Source organism: Medicago truncatula, chromosome 1 (assembly GCF_003473485.1).
Source record: "Medicago truncatula cultivar Jemalong A17 chromosome 1, MtrunA17r5.0-ANR, whole genome shotgun sequence".
NCBI classification, from domain to species: Eukaryota; Viridiplantae; Streptophyta; class Magnoliopsida; order Fabales; family Fabaceae; genus Medicago; species Medicago truncatula.
The window spans coordinates 31,675,212-31,692,242 of NC_053042.1; the positions used below are offsets into that span (position 1 = coordinate 31,675,212).

The 17,031-nt window shown below is 32.7% G+C and overlaps 1 protein-coding gene across 1 annotated transcript; it reads left to right on the forward strand.

Annotated features, from left to right (window-relative positions):
- The first annotated feature begins 827 nt into the window (after positions 1 to 827).
- LOC25483961 (4-coumarate--CoA ligase-like 7) lies at positions 828 to 16,299 on the forward strand. The gene is made up of 11 exons (XM_013612691.3): positions 828 to 1,945; positions 2,462 to 2,657; positions 2,832 to 2,977; positions 3,211 to 3,278; positions 3,393 to 3,495; positions 6,377 to 6,463; positions 13,600 to 13,795; positions 13,955 to 14,100; positions 14,264 to 14,331; positions 14,426 to 14,528; positions 15,966 to 16,299. Exons 1-11 carry the CDS (start codon positions 926 to 928, stop codon positions 16,086 to 16,088), a joined length of 2,256 nt encoding a protein of 751 aa, XP_013468145.2. The 5' UTR covers positions 828 to 925; the 3' UTR covers positions 16,089 to 16,299.
- The last annotated feature ends 732 nt before the right edge of the window (positions 16,300 to 17,031 follow it).

Consider the following 17,031-nt stretch of genomic DNA (forward strand, 5'->3'; position numbering starts at 1 on the left):
CATAAAAAATAGAAAGCAAGACAAAAACAAAAATTCAATCTTTTCCAAAAAAATAAAAGAACAAGCAGTTCTACTAGTATCCATTTTCTTTTAACAGACGCAAAAGTAAAAATTAGTACCTCATAAATATTGGTTGTGACAAAACTGTGAATGAAATTATAGGTTTGGAAGAGAAAATATTTCAAAAAGAAAATCCTTGGGAACTAACTCCAAAGTTTGTTAGCCTGCTTTCCCAAATATATATATATATATATATATATATATATATATATATATATATATATATATATATATATATATATATATATCTTGAATTTCTGTTTAGAATTGTTTCAATATCATAGTAACGTACAATCACATTACGACAGGAGTGTGTCGAATATCTTGACCTACCTCAGTGACTTTCTGAAATATATAAATGTATCTTAGAATTGTATGTCATTGAAGTAAGAATATCTTTTTTAAATCTGTTATGCTTGCATGGAAATAGTAAGATAGTTAACTCCGATAACAGGAAGAGTGACCATCTAAACAAAATCTCTAAAAAAAAAATGTTTCTCTTCTTAAATTCGTATAAATTATAACTTGTTGATATATTATATATTAATTAAAATACAAAAGTTTGAATCTCTACTTAGTATCCTAGTGACGCCACCTGCTAAAGACAATATCTCATATAAAAAATAAACGAAAATGAAAGGTAATTTAGAAAATTAAATTATTGCATATCAAAATTATGTTTTTTTTATAACGTGATTCAAACAAACATAGCAATTCAATTACTTGTGAAATAAAATAATCAAGCATGACACTCGTTGCCAAGTACAATACCCATATACATGGGATTCAACGTTGGTTTTGGCGCTAATTCAAACAAACTGAGTCAACACTTCTCTACCTCAGCCAAGCTAAGAAAGTAGCAACAATGTCAAAAAACTGCTTCAACCTCAAAACAATGACGTATTCATCACCAAGACAACCCATTAACCTTCCCACCGATCCCAACCTCTCTTTAACCTCCTTCCTCTTCCAATCAACTTCCTCTGTCGCCGACACCATCGCCCTCGCTGACGCCGAAACCGGCAACTCCCTTACCTTCCGCCAGCTCAAAATCCATGTTTCCGCCCTCTCCCACTCTTTGCTCCACCTTGGTATTCGACGAGGCGACGTGGTTTTGCTATTAGCACCTAACTCAATACGCTTCCCTGTTTGCTTCCTTGCTATAGTCGCCATAGGTGCTATTGCCACCACCTCTAGTCCTTTATACACCCTCTCCGAACTCTCTAGGCAAATCCATGACTCCAAACCTAAGCTTGTTATAACCGTATCTGAACTCTTCAAGAAAATCGAAGCATTGACCTTAGGTTTACCATTAATATTACTCGACGACCCTTCCAAGAAGTTTGGTGCTAGGGTTTCAAGCTATGAGGATCTGATCAGGGAGTCATACAATAGCTCCGATGATATTCCGGTGAACAGAGATGTGTCTCAATCCGACGTGGCGGCGATTCTTTACTCTTCAGGCACAACGGGGAGAAGCAAGGGAGTGATGCTGACTCACCAGAACTTAATAGCTACAGCGGTGGCGGGAGCGGTGGATCAGGACCAGAACGGCGAGGGGAAGAACGTGTTTGTGTGTTTTGTGCCAATGCACCACGTGATGGGGTTAGTGGGGATAACGTACACGCAGCTGCGGAGAGGGAACACGGTGGTGTCGTTTGGTGGTAGATTTGATTTGGAGAAGACTTTTGCGGCGGTGGAGAAGTTTAAGGTGACGCATTTGTATGTTGCTCCGCCGGTGATGGTGGAGCTGATCAAGCGGCGTGAGGTTGTTATCGGTTACGAGTTGTCGTCGCTGAAGTATCTCGTCGGTGGTGCTGCTCCGTTGGGGAAAGATTTGATGCAAGAGTGTACTAAGATTCTTCCCCATGTCCACGTCATCCAGGTACAGACAGAGAAGGAAAAAAAAATATTGAATTGTTTATTAAAAAAAAAAAGAAAAAATTCTAAAACCATTTGTTGTCTTGACTAAGTTTAGCAGGATTCACGTACTCGTGTCGGTGACCATGTGATCAACGTTGCACGGTCCTAATTAAGCACAGTGTCATATTTGGTTTTTCTAGGTTGTCTGATAGTCTGAATGTCTGATCAAAGATTAATTTTTATTTGGGCATAAACACAAATTAAAAATATTTGGACACATGTAAATAAGAAAAATTAAAGTTCATATGGTTTGTATAACATAAATTAATGTCACCTGTTATATGAAAGATGAGGTCATAGAGAATGAGTTGAGATCTTTATATTTTTCGATCCAAACAAACATGCTGATCGATTTCGTTTTTTTTTTTTAAACCTTATTTACATATTAGAATGTCTACCGGTACACTTTAAGTTACGATGTACTGTAGAAGTTTCCTTATAATATATGAATACATGTTGTGTATGATAATTGTGATAGGGGTATGGCATGACTGAAGCATGTGGACTTGTTTCCATAGAAAATCCAAAAGAAGGAAGTCTCATTTCGGTTTCTGGTTCAACTGGAACACTAATTCCAAGTGTAGAATCTCGTATAATTAATTTGGCAACATTGAAGCCCCTTCCACCGAATCAATTAGGGGAAATTTGGCTACGAGGACCTACTATAATGCAAGGTAAATAAGACGGTGTGTTACGTAATCAGTAATTACATGATAAATTTTTCAAACTATCTTATTATATTGGTTGATCAAAAAACTGATTTGAGGGTCATGTCTGTTTTGCTTTTCTAGTTGCATTAAACTTATATTGATTCTAATTAGAATTTCATAATTGATATTTCTTTTCAGGATACTTTAACAATCCAGAAGCAACAAAGTTGGCCATTAATGATCAAGGTTGGATGATTACAGGAGATCTTGGATATTTTGACGAAAAGGGGCAGCTATTTGTTGTGGATCGAATAAAAGAGCTCATCAAATGTAGTGGTTATCAAGTATGTTCATCATCAACTTAGTGAAGTCTTTTATAAAATATAAAATAAAAAATCCCCACCATAATTGTGTAGGATTCAATTTTGTTAATCATTGATTTTATACCTAAATCAAGATAAAAATGTGGACAATCACTTATAGAAAATATTAGAGTTCATATTATATTAGAAATTTTAGCATGTTATACAGGCACATTCTATAGTGCTCACCCAATACACATTTCATTGTTAATTAGGTTGCGCCAGCTGAGCTTGAAGACTTGTTGGTTTCTCATCCTGAAATTTCTGATGCCGGGGTGATACCGTAAGTCATATTTTAATGCACAGTTTCATTTTATTACAATCACACTATTTTACTACCACCTTGTTTCTAAAAGAAATAATGATTCACCGGGACATTGTGACAATTCTAAATCAGATCCCCTGATGCCAAAGTTGGCGAAGTTCCGGTGGCTTTTGTTGTTCGCTTACCCAATAGCTCAATAACCAAAGAAGACATTCAAAAGTTTGTAGCAAAACAGGTAAGATAAAATATTAAATATATTTTTGTTAGAGTGAGTGAGTGTGAGAGAGTTAAGATCTTTATATTTTCGGTGATGTTCAAACCACATTCGTTTTTGTGTGAGACATGTGGGAGTTGAGGCCTAATCGGTGGGTTCGGGCTGCTTGGCTCCAAGGCCAACCCTGCATTAATATTTCAATTTAACGAATGATTTTTGATGAAAAGTTACAATTGCAAAAAGAAACAAAACATTGACGATTTAATATCATCAACTATGTAGTATGAGCGATGCTCTCAAGCATCATTAGCGGAGGAAAACCTAAAGAAAATAGGTTTTGAAAGTCGAATATGTTAGTCCAAAAAGAATAGTTGATTTGTCAACCTATATTTCAGGTGGAGTTGGTAAGGATAATGTTTGAGTTACTTTGTCAAATGGAAAATTTAAGGTGGTAGGATAAGGGAGAATTCTTTTTAAAGTAATATAGCTTTCAAAAAAGATCACATTAATCTTGAGAGGCAAGCAAATCAAAAGTTAATTTTAGCATGAAAGATTCATTGATTACTCTAAAAGAATGCAAACGCATACCCCGTACAAAGAAAGTGATGCAAACCTTGGACTTCCCAACAATCACAAGTTTGCTAGAGTTAGTTAGTAGTGTCACCGTCGTACGATATAAAACTACAAACTGAATTATCTACTATCTGGAGTTTTCAATAAAATGTACGTCAAACATAGATATGAAAACTATACATCAATATTTCTTGAAATACTTAACATATTGTACTCCTTCCTTTATGGATAAAAGAGAGCCCTTCCAAATATAAATACGTGCTTTAACTTTATGAGCAATTGGCAAAGATGAACTGCATTAGGTTTTCCTTGAAAGAGAAGAACCCTAAAATAAGTAAGAATAAAGATACATAGACACCCTTTTTACAACCAACCAAAACATAACACGTGTTGAGTGATGAGTGATGAGGGCTGAATTGAGAGAGAGAAAGAGAGAAAATGCCACAGGTTGCATTTCTATGTGGAGGTACAAGGGTGTATACCATCTAATTATGTCTATGTATCACTGCTCACTAAGTAAACGGAAAATTATCCGATGGGAAGCCAAACAGATCTGAGGCGGGTCCACATTCAAATTAGGTTGTGCGCGCAAAAAATTATAGTGTATCTTTTTCTATGAAAAATATTAACATTAATAAGCATTCCTAGATGTACTAGAGAAAAACATCAAAGTCTTACAAATGGTAATCAAGCAAACCAAAAAGAGAAAAAATAGAAAGAGATTTGTTAGCTAATGCTCAAACAAGATAAGGGGCTAAGCCATCAACCATGAGAACCAAAAACTAAATTAACATATTTTGCCTTCGACCACCGGTAGGATAGTAACTTGACTTTATCCAATAAATGATGAATAAAGTCTTCCTTTTGGCTAAATATTTTAGTATTCCGCTCTATCCATATTACCAAAAAACATGAAAATCAAATTACATACATAATAGATTGCCGAGCTTTTAAACCACATGTAAAATAGACAAATGAATAAAATGGTTTGAAATACTTAAAGATCAACCGAAGAGAAACTAATTCAATCACGAACATGATGCCAAATGCCACTGAAGAAGTTACAATCCAAAACAAGTGATTAGTTGATTCCTCAACACCACACCTGCTCACATAAAGCTAGGATTCTTAAGTAATAATGCACCGTCTAAATAAATTGTCTTTGATGGAAAACCGATTTTTGAGAAGACATCAAACAAACACAAATACCTTTGAAGGAATGTTTTTATGCCAAAGTGAATCTGAAACAAGTGAATAACAACAAGGAACAAAATGACCTAACATCTAATATGCTGGTAGAGTATCCAGCAAATTGCTATTGCCAATGGTCACCGCCAACTGCACACTACTGCACCTGCTAGCTTTGCACGATTCTGCACCAGCTTTTATATTACTAGTAAAAAAATTATTTTTATTTTATCATTATTGGGGAGTTGACTCAGTGAACACTCTCTGTATGCATAAAAACTCACGTGACTATTTTTGTTAATGAAATTGAAAATATTGGACAAAATAACTTCAAACTATAATTTTTTTACTCAATTTGTAAACTATAAGAATAATCGCTTATTTTTTATACACTTATAATGTACTTCTTTTTAAACATGTACTCGAACAAATCACTTAATATTATTCATAATATTACATCATAATGCCATTTTGTAAATAATTTGCATCCCCCCACCCAATAAGATTTCGTAGATAGACAAAATTTTATAATCGAAATGTAAAATGTTACATGTAGGAGAAAGTCTTGGTTGTGTACATATCCAACATTTTAATTTTAGGCACATGCACAAAATCAAGAAAAAAACAAAGAAAAATAAAATTATAATATAATATATCAATTGATGTGATTAAATACTTTTTATTGAATTTTGTTAGTTTTATCTGAATATGTGCTCAAAATTGATATGTTGGGTATGTGCCCAACCAAGACTTTCTCTATATGTAGTCTTCTTTCAATGTACTCGCCTGGAATGAATGAAATCTAAGTAAAAGTAACTGATAGTTTTTAGAATGAAACATAAGCAAATTTTAAAAAATTATCGGTAATTTAATATATGGTAGTGTCTCTAAAATATACCTCATTTAATTAACTTTTTATATTTGCAATGACTAAATTTATTAGTCATTAGAGGGTAATATAGGCAAAAGACTTTACTTTTATTGAATTTTTATAGATAAAATTTAATCAATTACTTTTCTTGATATACGTAATTTAATTAACTTTTACTTATAATTCATTCAAGATGAGTATATATTACTACGGTAAAAAATGCGTAGGAAGGTTTTTTATTTTCTTATTTGTTTTATTTTCTTTGTCTAGGTTGCACCATACAAAAGGTTGCGGCGTGTGACTTTTTTAGAGAAGATTCCAAAGTTAGCCACTGGAAAGATCTTAAGAAAGGATCTTGTAAGTTTTGATCGACAAAATACATCAAAGTTATAGTATATTAATGCATTGGAAATCTCTTTGATTTACCACATATGGAGATGAAGCAGATATTGTCACTAAGGAGTGCTTTGTTTTCTAGGTGTAAAATAAAAACAAAGTGAAAACTCAAACTAAATATATTCCATTGATTTAAATTTTAGTGAGTTGATGCAAAGAAGCCGTTGGAACACATAGTGTGTATTATGTGAATTAAAAAAATATATTCATATGCTAACTTTCTTTTTATTGCTTATTTATGAGGAGATGTCAAATCATTAATTTTGTAACGGTCAAATGATCTTGGCCGTTGGATTTGAACTCATGTGTGGCTCCTCACCTATAAATAGAGCACTCTTCCTCACTTCTACTCACCTCAAAAGTTCTCGAGTTGTCAAATAACTTTTCTCTCTTCTCCCTCCTTTAGCTTGTGTTGACGAGCTATTCTTTTCCTCTCCCTCTTTTTCTGTCCCTTCGAATTTAAAGAGTGTTCTTAAGGCCATAGTCCCTTTGGTTTAAAATGTCCCTTCAGAATAAGAATGGTCTTAAGAAAATAGTCCCTTCGGTAAAATTCGTCCCTTCAAAAATAAGAGTGTTCTTAAGATCATAGTCCCTTTTGAGAAAAATTGTCCCTGCGTAAAATAAGAATGATCTTAAGAATATAGTTCATCATTTTATATTTTATGCCCTTGGAGAAGTTAGAGGTTAGAGTGGTGGAGACACCATATAAGAGTGGTTCTAGTACCATATAAGAGTGGTCTTAGTATCATAATAGAATGGTATCAATACCATATTGGAATGGTCTTAGCACCATATTGAAAGGTGTATTTCTAGAACAGATCCTATAGTGCAATATGCTCTGATACAATTGTAGCTGGACTGTTTTATCCTGGGGACGTCGTGGTTGATAGTCTGCTTGCACAATTTTGGACAGTGCCACGAAACGTTTTAAAGAGAGTGACCTAGTCTGCGACTCAACCTAGTAATATCTTCAATGACAAAAATATTTTTTAACTAATGTTGACTATTGTTCCAACAGAAGCTCACTATGGTCCTTTTAGCTTGTATCTTCTCTCTTATAACTTTAATTTCTTTTTGAATATCTATGTAATATCTCTTTTCTTATAACTTTAATTTCTTTTGGAATATATTTGTAATGTCTCTTTTTTGATCTATTATATTTCTGTGTTTATTAAATTCACCATGAGATAAACCGCTATAAGGTTAAGGGATAATGTACTTGTATCGAGTACAATTTCGATAACTAGAGTTTAGTCTGTTTAGGTCATGTCTTAAGAATGATCATAAGGAGAGTGTTTACAGTCTTTTTAGGCTTGTATATTTCTGTGACTGAGGCCCTAAGTAACTTAAGCCCCAAGTAATGTTTCTTAAGAATGATCATAAGGAGGGTGTTTACAGTCTTTTTAGGCTTGTATATTTCTGTGACTTAGACCCTAAGTAAGTTAAGTCCCAAGTAATGTTTCTTATGTAGAACGTGCACTCTAGATGCTTCTATAGAAGTCCATGAAGGTGGTGACGAGATTTTAGGGGAAAGAGCGCACCCTAGGGACAGTTAGCCCTTGCAAAATGATACTAAGCCTTTAATAGAATATTGACGGGCCAGATAATTAATTTACAATTGATGTTTGCAATGTTGAAGTGTGTTTAGCTCCTTTTAAACAATATGATTTAACTCTAATCTTTAAAGCTTACTTGATCAACTTGGTTTTATTCCTAATATTTTGAGCTTGAGAGAGGATAAAAATGGAAAAAGCTTAATATAATGTTGATTAAGTTATTAAGCTCGAAAGAGATAATGATATTAAATGTCTAGAAATATCAGTTGAGTGCAGATGAAAGCTTCATATTATTATTGTAGCATGGCTTGATTTGCAACATAAACCCGAAAAGAGTAATAGTCCAAAACCACGGTAGTTGAGTTTAAAAAACCCCAAGGCCAAATGGTCTCAGAATGCTACCTCATGCTACAACATCTTAGCACATTTAAACTTATGTTATAACATAGTTTTACTCTTAGCTATTCTTTGTTGACCGATTCTTAAACCAACTTTTAGTTGCATCATTTACTTTTAATCATTATTTATTTAGAGTTTCTACGGTACAGTCAGGAAATTGACATTTTTGAAAAAGTTAATTTTGATTTTAATGTTTGATTCATTTTTAAATTGTTGATTACTGATTAATGATCAATAGTATATTTATCTAGTAATGCTTGCAACATCTTGAACTTACAGATACTATTTTATCGTTGGAATCTTTAACATGCAAATAGAGTTGATTATATTATGTGATAGTCTTAAGTATTACACTTTGTAGGGTGTTACGCTTAGAACTAGGTATGATAAAATTAGATTAAGTGTAGTCTTGTTAACCTGATAAATTGATGATACTATGAGGGCTGGACTTTTGATGTCATTCTACAAACTATGGGTGTTACTCATTACATTTTTGATGTTATAGTGTTAACTTCACAAAAAAATCATTCTTATAACTTTACCATAAATTTTTTCTTATTTTTATTTATTTTAAATGTTAAAAACCTCAAATGATTTATTTATTTTTTACACAAACAAGTGCTTTGTCTACAAAATTATTAAAGTTAAGAACATAATCAATCACATGTACACAATACTTATCACTTTTGTTTTACATTCTTCAACCAAAATACCATGTATTTTTAAACCCAACACCTACAAAAGTATATTAATAAATCTCACTAATTAACCTATATTATAAGAAAATTCGAAAAGAGAAAAATTATTATAAATGACACTAATACTAATGATCATTTTACAATAATTTCTGACAAGTAATAAAAAAAAACGTAATTTAAAAAAAAAAAAAACGTAATCAACAAATATTATAGAGAATAAACATGAAAATTTAATGTCAACATTATTTCTAAGAAAAATGGTGATTAACTCAATGATATTTTCCCTTCCAAAAACTTATTACGTTTATTTTGTTTTGTTGAAAGAAGAAATGACAAGAGTCATTTAGTTTAAAAATCCAAACACACGTGAATGAGTTAGAATTTAAACCCTGATCAGTTCAACTTAATAATTTCGATTTTTTTTTTTTCAATTGAGCTCTTTTAGACAACTTAATGATGTATATAATATTATTATTTAAGAAAGTCAATGTCTATAAAATCTACCCCTAGTTAACGTAAAAAAAATAAAGAACTCTTAGTTTAGCTACATTGTTTTATTTTGACTCCAGCTCATCATTTCTTATATTATAAGACCTATGGTTATTTACATTATTTTATTTTGACTTCAGCTCATCACTAATGAATTAAAAATATAATTAGAAAAATACTAATAACACATTATATACCTAACACACATTTTAAATTGATTGAAAAAAATGCATTTTTAAAATAAAAAAATTCAAAAAGTCTAATGTTAAAACATACACACTGCTCATCACCAATGAATTAAAAATATAATTAGAGAAATACTAGTAACACATTATGTACCTAACACACATTTTAAATTGACTGAAAAAAAAATGCATTTTTAAAATAAAAAATGCAAAAAGTCTAATGTTAAAACATGCACACATAATGTAGATAAAAGGGGTATTGAGTGAGTAGTTTTAGGAAATTGAGATATTTTATGCAAACATTTGAAATATTTTTTGCTACGAATAAGTTTGTTTTATGGTTTCAAAATTTATTTTTGAGATTAACTTTCTAAGATATTCTTATCTTGGGAATATTATTCCTACAAATGTGTTCAGTAAATTCTTGATATTCTTAGAAAATTGAGAAATTTTAATTTTTTTTTTCTTCCAGCTTCCCTCTTCTCCCTTCTCCCTTACAACCACATCACCTCACAACCAACCATCATCACCAATTGTCCTTCTCCCCTCACGTCCAAACCTCAACCACCTTGATATAACCTCATGTCATGGTGGTGCGCTTGACCGTGTCAACATCACCTCCAAACCTCAATGAGGGTAGAAGGCCAAGTCCTTGAGTCCAAGGCCCAATAAGGCAAAACACATACCACCTATGACATTGAAGTTGTGTATCGAGTAATAAAGCCTTGAGAGTCTATTTGAGTCTCCTAAATGATCAAGCATCCGTCCAATCATAACGTCGAGAATGGCACAACCATCTAAGTTGTTCATGCTTATATGGCACACTCAATAGTTTATACATAGTGCACCTCCACTGTAAAAACATGTACACATTTTGATTCCGAGAAAAACCTCAAAGTACTTTTAAAGTTGAAATCTTGTTAACTTTAGTCGTTGGAGTGTCTTTGTATTTACATAACTCCTCTCTGTCAAAGACCTACATTACTTCGTTGAGAATCCATACTGTTCCAGCAAGAACCACCACACTGTGTCACACGTACTTCGGTTGTTACTTTTGATCCCCTCAAGATCACACCTTATATTTTTAAACATCTCATTTCATATTTATCCCATTATTCCTATCACATCACCAACCTATCACATCTATCACAACACATCACTTCCTCTTATCTCTCTCTCTCTCTCTTTCTCAAGGTATACCAAATATTTTCATTTTTATACTTTTCTTAGGTGTGAAATGAAATAAGTAAACATGTTTTTTTTTTATATAAAAAAGTAAACATGTTACTCCTTTGCAAATGCGAATTCAAATTGCCTAGAGCCACCTATCAAACACATTTAAGTAATCAACTTCGATAATATTGAAAAGGGACCGGACAATTCAAATTTTAATGTTGATTTTTTTTTTTAAATTAAAATTTAAATAAAAAACTTGATCGGTCTTATCTCAATCTAACGGTAACAGATGTGTTGATTGTATGCGTCAAAAAGGTGACCTAGCGATTCGGAACGGACCAATTCCTAAACCATAGGATTCAACGTTTGTTTTGGCGGTAATTCAAATAACTAAATTAACGATCGTGAAGCCATTGACTTTTTAGCATAGCAGCATAGAGTGCTTGAACGATTGGATCGAAGATATGCCAATTAAGATATCTAAAAGTCAACACGTTCTCTTCCAATAAGAAAACGGTATCAAACTTCAACAACAACAAGAAAAACACACTTTACAACAAAGCTAAGAAAGTAGCAACAATGGCGAAAAACTGCTTCAACCTCAAAACGATGACGTATTCCTCACCAAGACAATCCATCAACCTTCCCACTGATCAGAACCTTTCTCTAACTTCATTCCTCTTCCAATCCACTTCCTCCGCCGCCGACACCATCGCCCTTACCGACGCCCAAACCGGTGAATTCCTAACCTTCCGCCAGCTCGAAAAGGAAGTCTCCTACCTCTCCCGCTCATTGCTCAGTCTCGGAATCAAACGAGGCGATGTCGTTATGCTATACGCACCAAACTCCATACGTTTCCCCGTCTGCTTCCTCGCTGTCGCCGCCATAGGTGCTATTGCCACCACCTGTAGTCCTTTATACACCGTCTCTGAACTCACGAAGCAACTTGAAGATTCCAAACCTAAGCTTGTTGTAACGGTATCAGAACTCTTCAGAAATTTTGAAGGATTGGGCTTTGATTTAACTTATATACTGCTCGATGGTGAACCTTGGACTCGCACATATACATCACACGAATTTGTTTCTAATGTTTGGTGCTACGAAGATCTTTTCGGAGAGTTGTGTGAGAGCTCCGGCGAGTTTCCGGTTGTTTCACAATCCGACGTGGCGGTGATTCTGTATTCCTCAGGCACCACGGGGAAAAGTAAGGGAGTGATGTTGACTCATCGGAACTTCATAGCGACGGCGATAGCAGGTGTGGCGGATCAGGATTTTTACGGCGAGGGGAAGAATGTGTTCCTTTGTTTGGTGCCGATGCATCATGTGATGGGATTGGCGGTGATATTATACACGCAGCTGAGGAGAGGGAACACGGTGGTGTCCATGGCGGGTAGATTTGATTTGGAGAAGACTTTGGCGGCGGTGGAGAAGTTTAGGGTGACGCATTTGTTTGTTGCTCCGCCGGTGATGGTGGAGCTGGTCAAGCGGCGTGAGGTTGTGAGTGGTTATGATTTGTCGTCGCTGAAGCAACTCGCCGGTGGTGCTGCTCCTCTTGGGAAAGATTTGATGCAAGCATGTGCTGAGATTCTGCCCAAAATTGAAATCATTCAGGTAAAGAAAGGAAAATAGTTTGAATTTAAATGTCTTGTTGTTTTGTCAACGAGAGAGCAAGAAATACTCCACATACTTAATGACGGTCACAAATCAAAAATATTCAAACACACAATTAAGAAATAAATGAGTTAAATGATGTGATTAAATTATCTTTCTTTCAATACCGTTTATTTGCATGTGTCCAAACATAAAATTTACATGAGTGAATAAGACCCGACAAAGGACCCCGCCAAATGGGATAATTTGGAACCCAAATTCTCTACCACAAGTACATGGTCAAGAAGTTTGTGATTGATCGTGATCGAAAAATACAAAAAAATAAACACATTTTACTTTTCTTTTATTTTTTTGAACTTGAGACTTCAATCGGATGATCACGAATTCTTGACTTTGTGCGGCAAGTGACGGGAGGGTATCAAGGTTTTTGATAATTTACCTATTGAATATGTTCGAAATGGATTGGTCCAAATGGTAAGAGATTTGTGCTCCTTAAACATGTAGTCAATTGTTCGATTTGTGTCTCTTGCATAAGGAAAAAATCTAGTTGGAAGAGGAGAATTCACCCTATGTGTTTCACAAAATCTCCTTAACTCACGGCTATACAACGGTGGAAATTTCATGTCAATATGATGATAACAAAAAAAAAATCTTAATTTAATTCATTCGTTGAAAATCTAAGATAAATAAATGCTAAATTAACAAATCATGAAAGGTTTTATCAATCCATAAATTTAGGACACTAAATAATCCAACTTAGGATGAAAATAGTGATCTGAATGAATGTAATACATTAGAAGCATAATATGGAAGAAAAAGATTATAGATGCAAACTACATCATGCAAGATTTCTTGTTATATTTCATTTTTTTTTAAGAGAATCATGTTACATTTCATATCTTAATGATATTGGCACATTAAATCGTATACACATGACCTATGTAATGAATTATTTGTGATATGGTATGGGGTAATTGTGGCAGGGATATGGCATGACTGAAGCATGTGGACTTATTTCCTTTGAAAATCCAAAGGAAGGAGCCTTCCTTTCGAATTCAGGTTCAACTGGAAAACTAGTTCCAAGTGTAGAATCCCAAATTGTCAGTTTGCAAACATCGAAGTCCCTTCCACCGAATCAATTAGGGGAAATTTGGCTACGAGGACCTGTTATGATGCAAGGTAAGATTTGCGATATTTTGCAAATTTATAATGATTCATCGGAATATCAAACATGCACTTACTATTATATTAGTAAATCATTTGAATATCATACCTATTAGTTTGCATGAAACTTAAATTGATTCTGATTTCTAATCTCATATAACATATTTTTTTCAGGATACTTTAACAATCCAGAAGCAACAAAACAAACCATTAATGATCAGGGTTGGACGCTTACCGGCGATCTTGGATATTTTGATGAAAAAGGACAACTATTTGTCGTGGATAGAATAAAAGAGCTCATCAAGTGTAATGGGTATCAAGTATGTTTTTCCTTTATAAGAAAAATGTTTCCCTATATGATTTTGAGTTAGGTTCAAATACTTTCTCTAGTCTCTCAGATATATGCAAAACAAAGAGTCATATTTTGTGGCCTAAATTATATGCATTGTTAACTAAATCTACCATACACATTTTCATTATTAGGTGGCGCCTGCTGAACTTGAAGACTTACTAATTTCTCATCCTGAAATTTCTGATGCCGGGGTGATTCCGTAAGTCATATTTTTATTTTTATTTTTTTTATCTAGAATGTATATTCAATATTTCCTCTTATGCATGTTTATACTATTCTATTTACCATCTCAGGTCTCCTGATGCCAAAGCTGGCGAGGTTCCAGTTGCTTTTGTTGTTCGCTCACTCAATAGCTTGATAACTGAAGAAGACATCAAGAAATTTGTAGCAAAAGAGGTAAGTTTTGTTACAACTTATTTTGTATAAAACAATTACTTTTGGAATGTTTGTTACAGTTTGTAAAAAATGATAAACTAGTAAAGATGATCTAAATAATGTTTTCAATGAGAAGCTACCTTTGGATATAACTTCTCTTGAAAATAATTTTTAAAAAATGTGAATTTACTTTTGGTAACTAAATGTGAATTTTGTAAATATTCACTTTTCTCTCCCTTTTACTTTATTTTTGTTACAACTTACATGTATTTTAAAAGTATGAATAAAAATTAAAAGATATGGTATTTGACATCAAAATTTTGATCTCAAAATGTCTTTTAAAACAGTAGTAAATAAATAACAAAATGATTCATTACCTAATTAAAAAGTGAATGATATTTTTCATATCCTCAAACTTTTCTTTTTTTGAAAGGTTCATATCCTCACACATAGTCATCTTATCTCATATATTTTTGTAATTACTCCATCTAATTATCGTTTTTCACTTTTATATCATAATGAATTGATAACTCGAGATTGTTGTGACAAGTGTGAGGAGAGTAGAAGTTCCATATTCGATGGAAAAGTGATCATTTAAAACAATATAAGTGAGATGACTCAAATCTAATATTAAAGTTTTGTGTAAAGATAGGGTATCTCTCACTTGTGTGATTGATTTTCCCTTAATATTGATGATCTCATATAGGAGTGTTCCAAACCAAACCAACTTAATGGAAAAACTACAAACCGAACCAACCCAAATTAAAAATCACATTTGATTCAGATGTATTTGATTATTTTTTGACTCAATCGCACGATTTGGAAAAATATAAAAGAAACACTATTTAAACTTTTGTAACCTAACCTAGTACTCAAAAATTTAATTGGATTTTTTTTACTAAGACATATTTTTTTTCTTTTGTTAAGTTTCTTCGATGCTTTTGATTTCAAAAATGTAATTTTGTGCTTTAATTTAATTCTATTTGCATATATGTTTATGTTAGATTGATCTATTGAATTATAGAAATTTAATGACTTATCGAAGAGGGTTGTTTTTCTTTTCATGCTGATAAATACATCGTTGGATGAAAATAAAATTTTAACGTTGGATCAAATTTAAAACATTTTTAAAAATAAGTTGTTATTAACTTGATTTTAACATTAGAAACAAAATTGTATTGTTTCACAAAAAACCGCAACAATTCAACCAACCTAAACCACATTGGTTTGGTTCGATTTTTATTTTAAAAGTTAATCGAACCAAACAAACCGCATATTTTTTTATCTCATGATTATGATTATGATAATTTTTAACCTTAAAACCAAACTAAACCGTACTACGAACATTCTTAATCTCATAGACTACCCTCATGATCAAACAATATTGCCATAGCAAATGAAAGAGTTTGAAGGTTGGTATTTTTCTTCATATATTGATTAGTTTATTTCTTCCTGCAGGTTGCACCATACAAAAGGTTGCGGCGAGTGACTTTTATAGAGAAGATTCCAAAGTCACCCACGGGAAAGATTTTAAGAAAGGATCTCGTAATTTTAGATCGACAAATGACATCAAAGTTATAACAAATTAGTGCCTTGGAAGGCTCTGCAGTCAGTGACATTGAGGAGGTTGTGTGACTACAGTTATCCCGTAACTTGTAACAATGGTTGTTTTTTTTTTTAAATTTAAAAAAAAAAATAAAAAAAAAATGTAACAATGGTTGTTTACGCAAACTGTTATTGTATTAATAGTATTTATCATTTATTGTTATATACATTCATGTATGTTTTTTTTTCTCTTTTTCTTTGATAAATAAAACTCCTATTAAACAAGCGGTTGGAATATGGTGTCTTATGATTTCAAATTGTTGAATTATAACACCTTAGTAATGTTTGTTGGAACACAATTATACGTCGATTTTTACCTTTTTCTTTATCGAGGGGATGTCGGTTTTTTACTTATCTTTAGGTTGAACTCAAGATTAGTTTATATTTCTCTTAATGAACTAGATGATTCATATAAAAAAAATAATTATTCTTTTTTACAAAAAAAATAATAATGAAAAACTTCTATTTCATTAATCTATTCTTTTCAATCATCTTATTAAATTTTAATGTTAGATTTGACTCATCCTTACAAACTGTCTTATAAGGTAAGTGGTGCGATCTTTTATAAACATATTTTAGACATTACTATTATTCTATATGAATTTGAGTTTTTTTTTTTTTAATACACCCTCTTATACCTAAGACCTTACTGATAGTTACTGGCTTGGTGAGTGGACAATAGCTACAAGAAAACAAGCTCTTTGTGGATGTTAAAAGCCCTCACAAAACCAACCAAAATGGTTATAAATTTTATGTTTGTAGCATATTTTTACTAAATTATTCCGTCACATATAAACTAATCACAAACATTTGTGGTAAAACAAACGGCGACAAATATATATATATTTTTTAATTCAATAGTGAGGGATTAAACAACCACAAACTCGTGGTTGTTCTGGACACCATAAGCATAATCCAT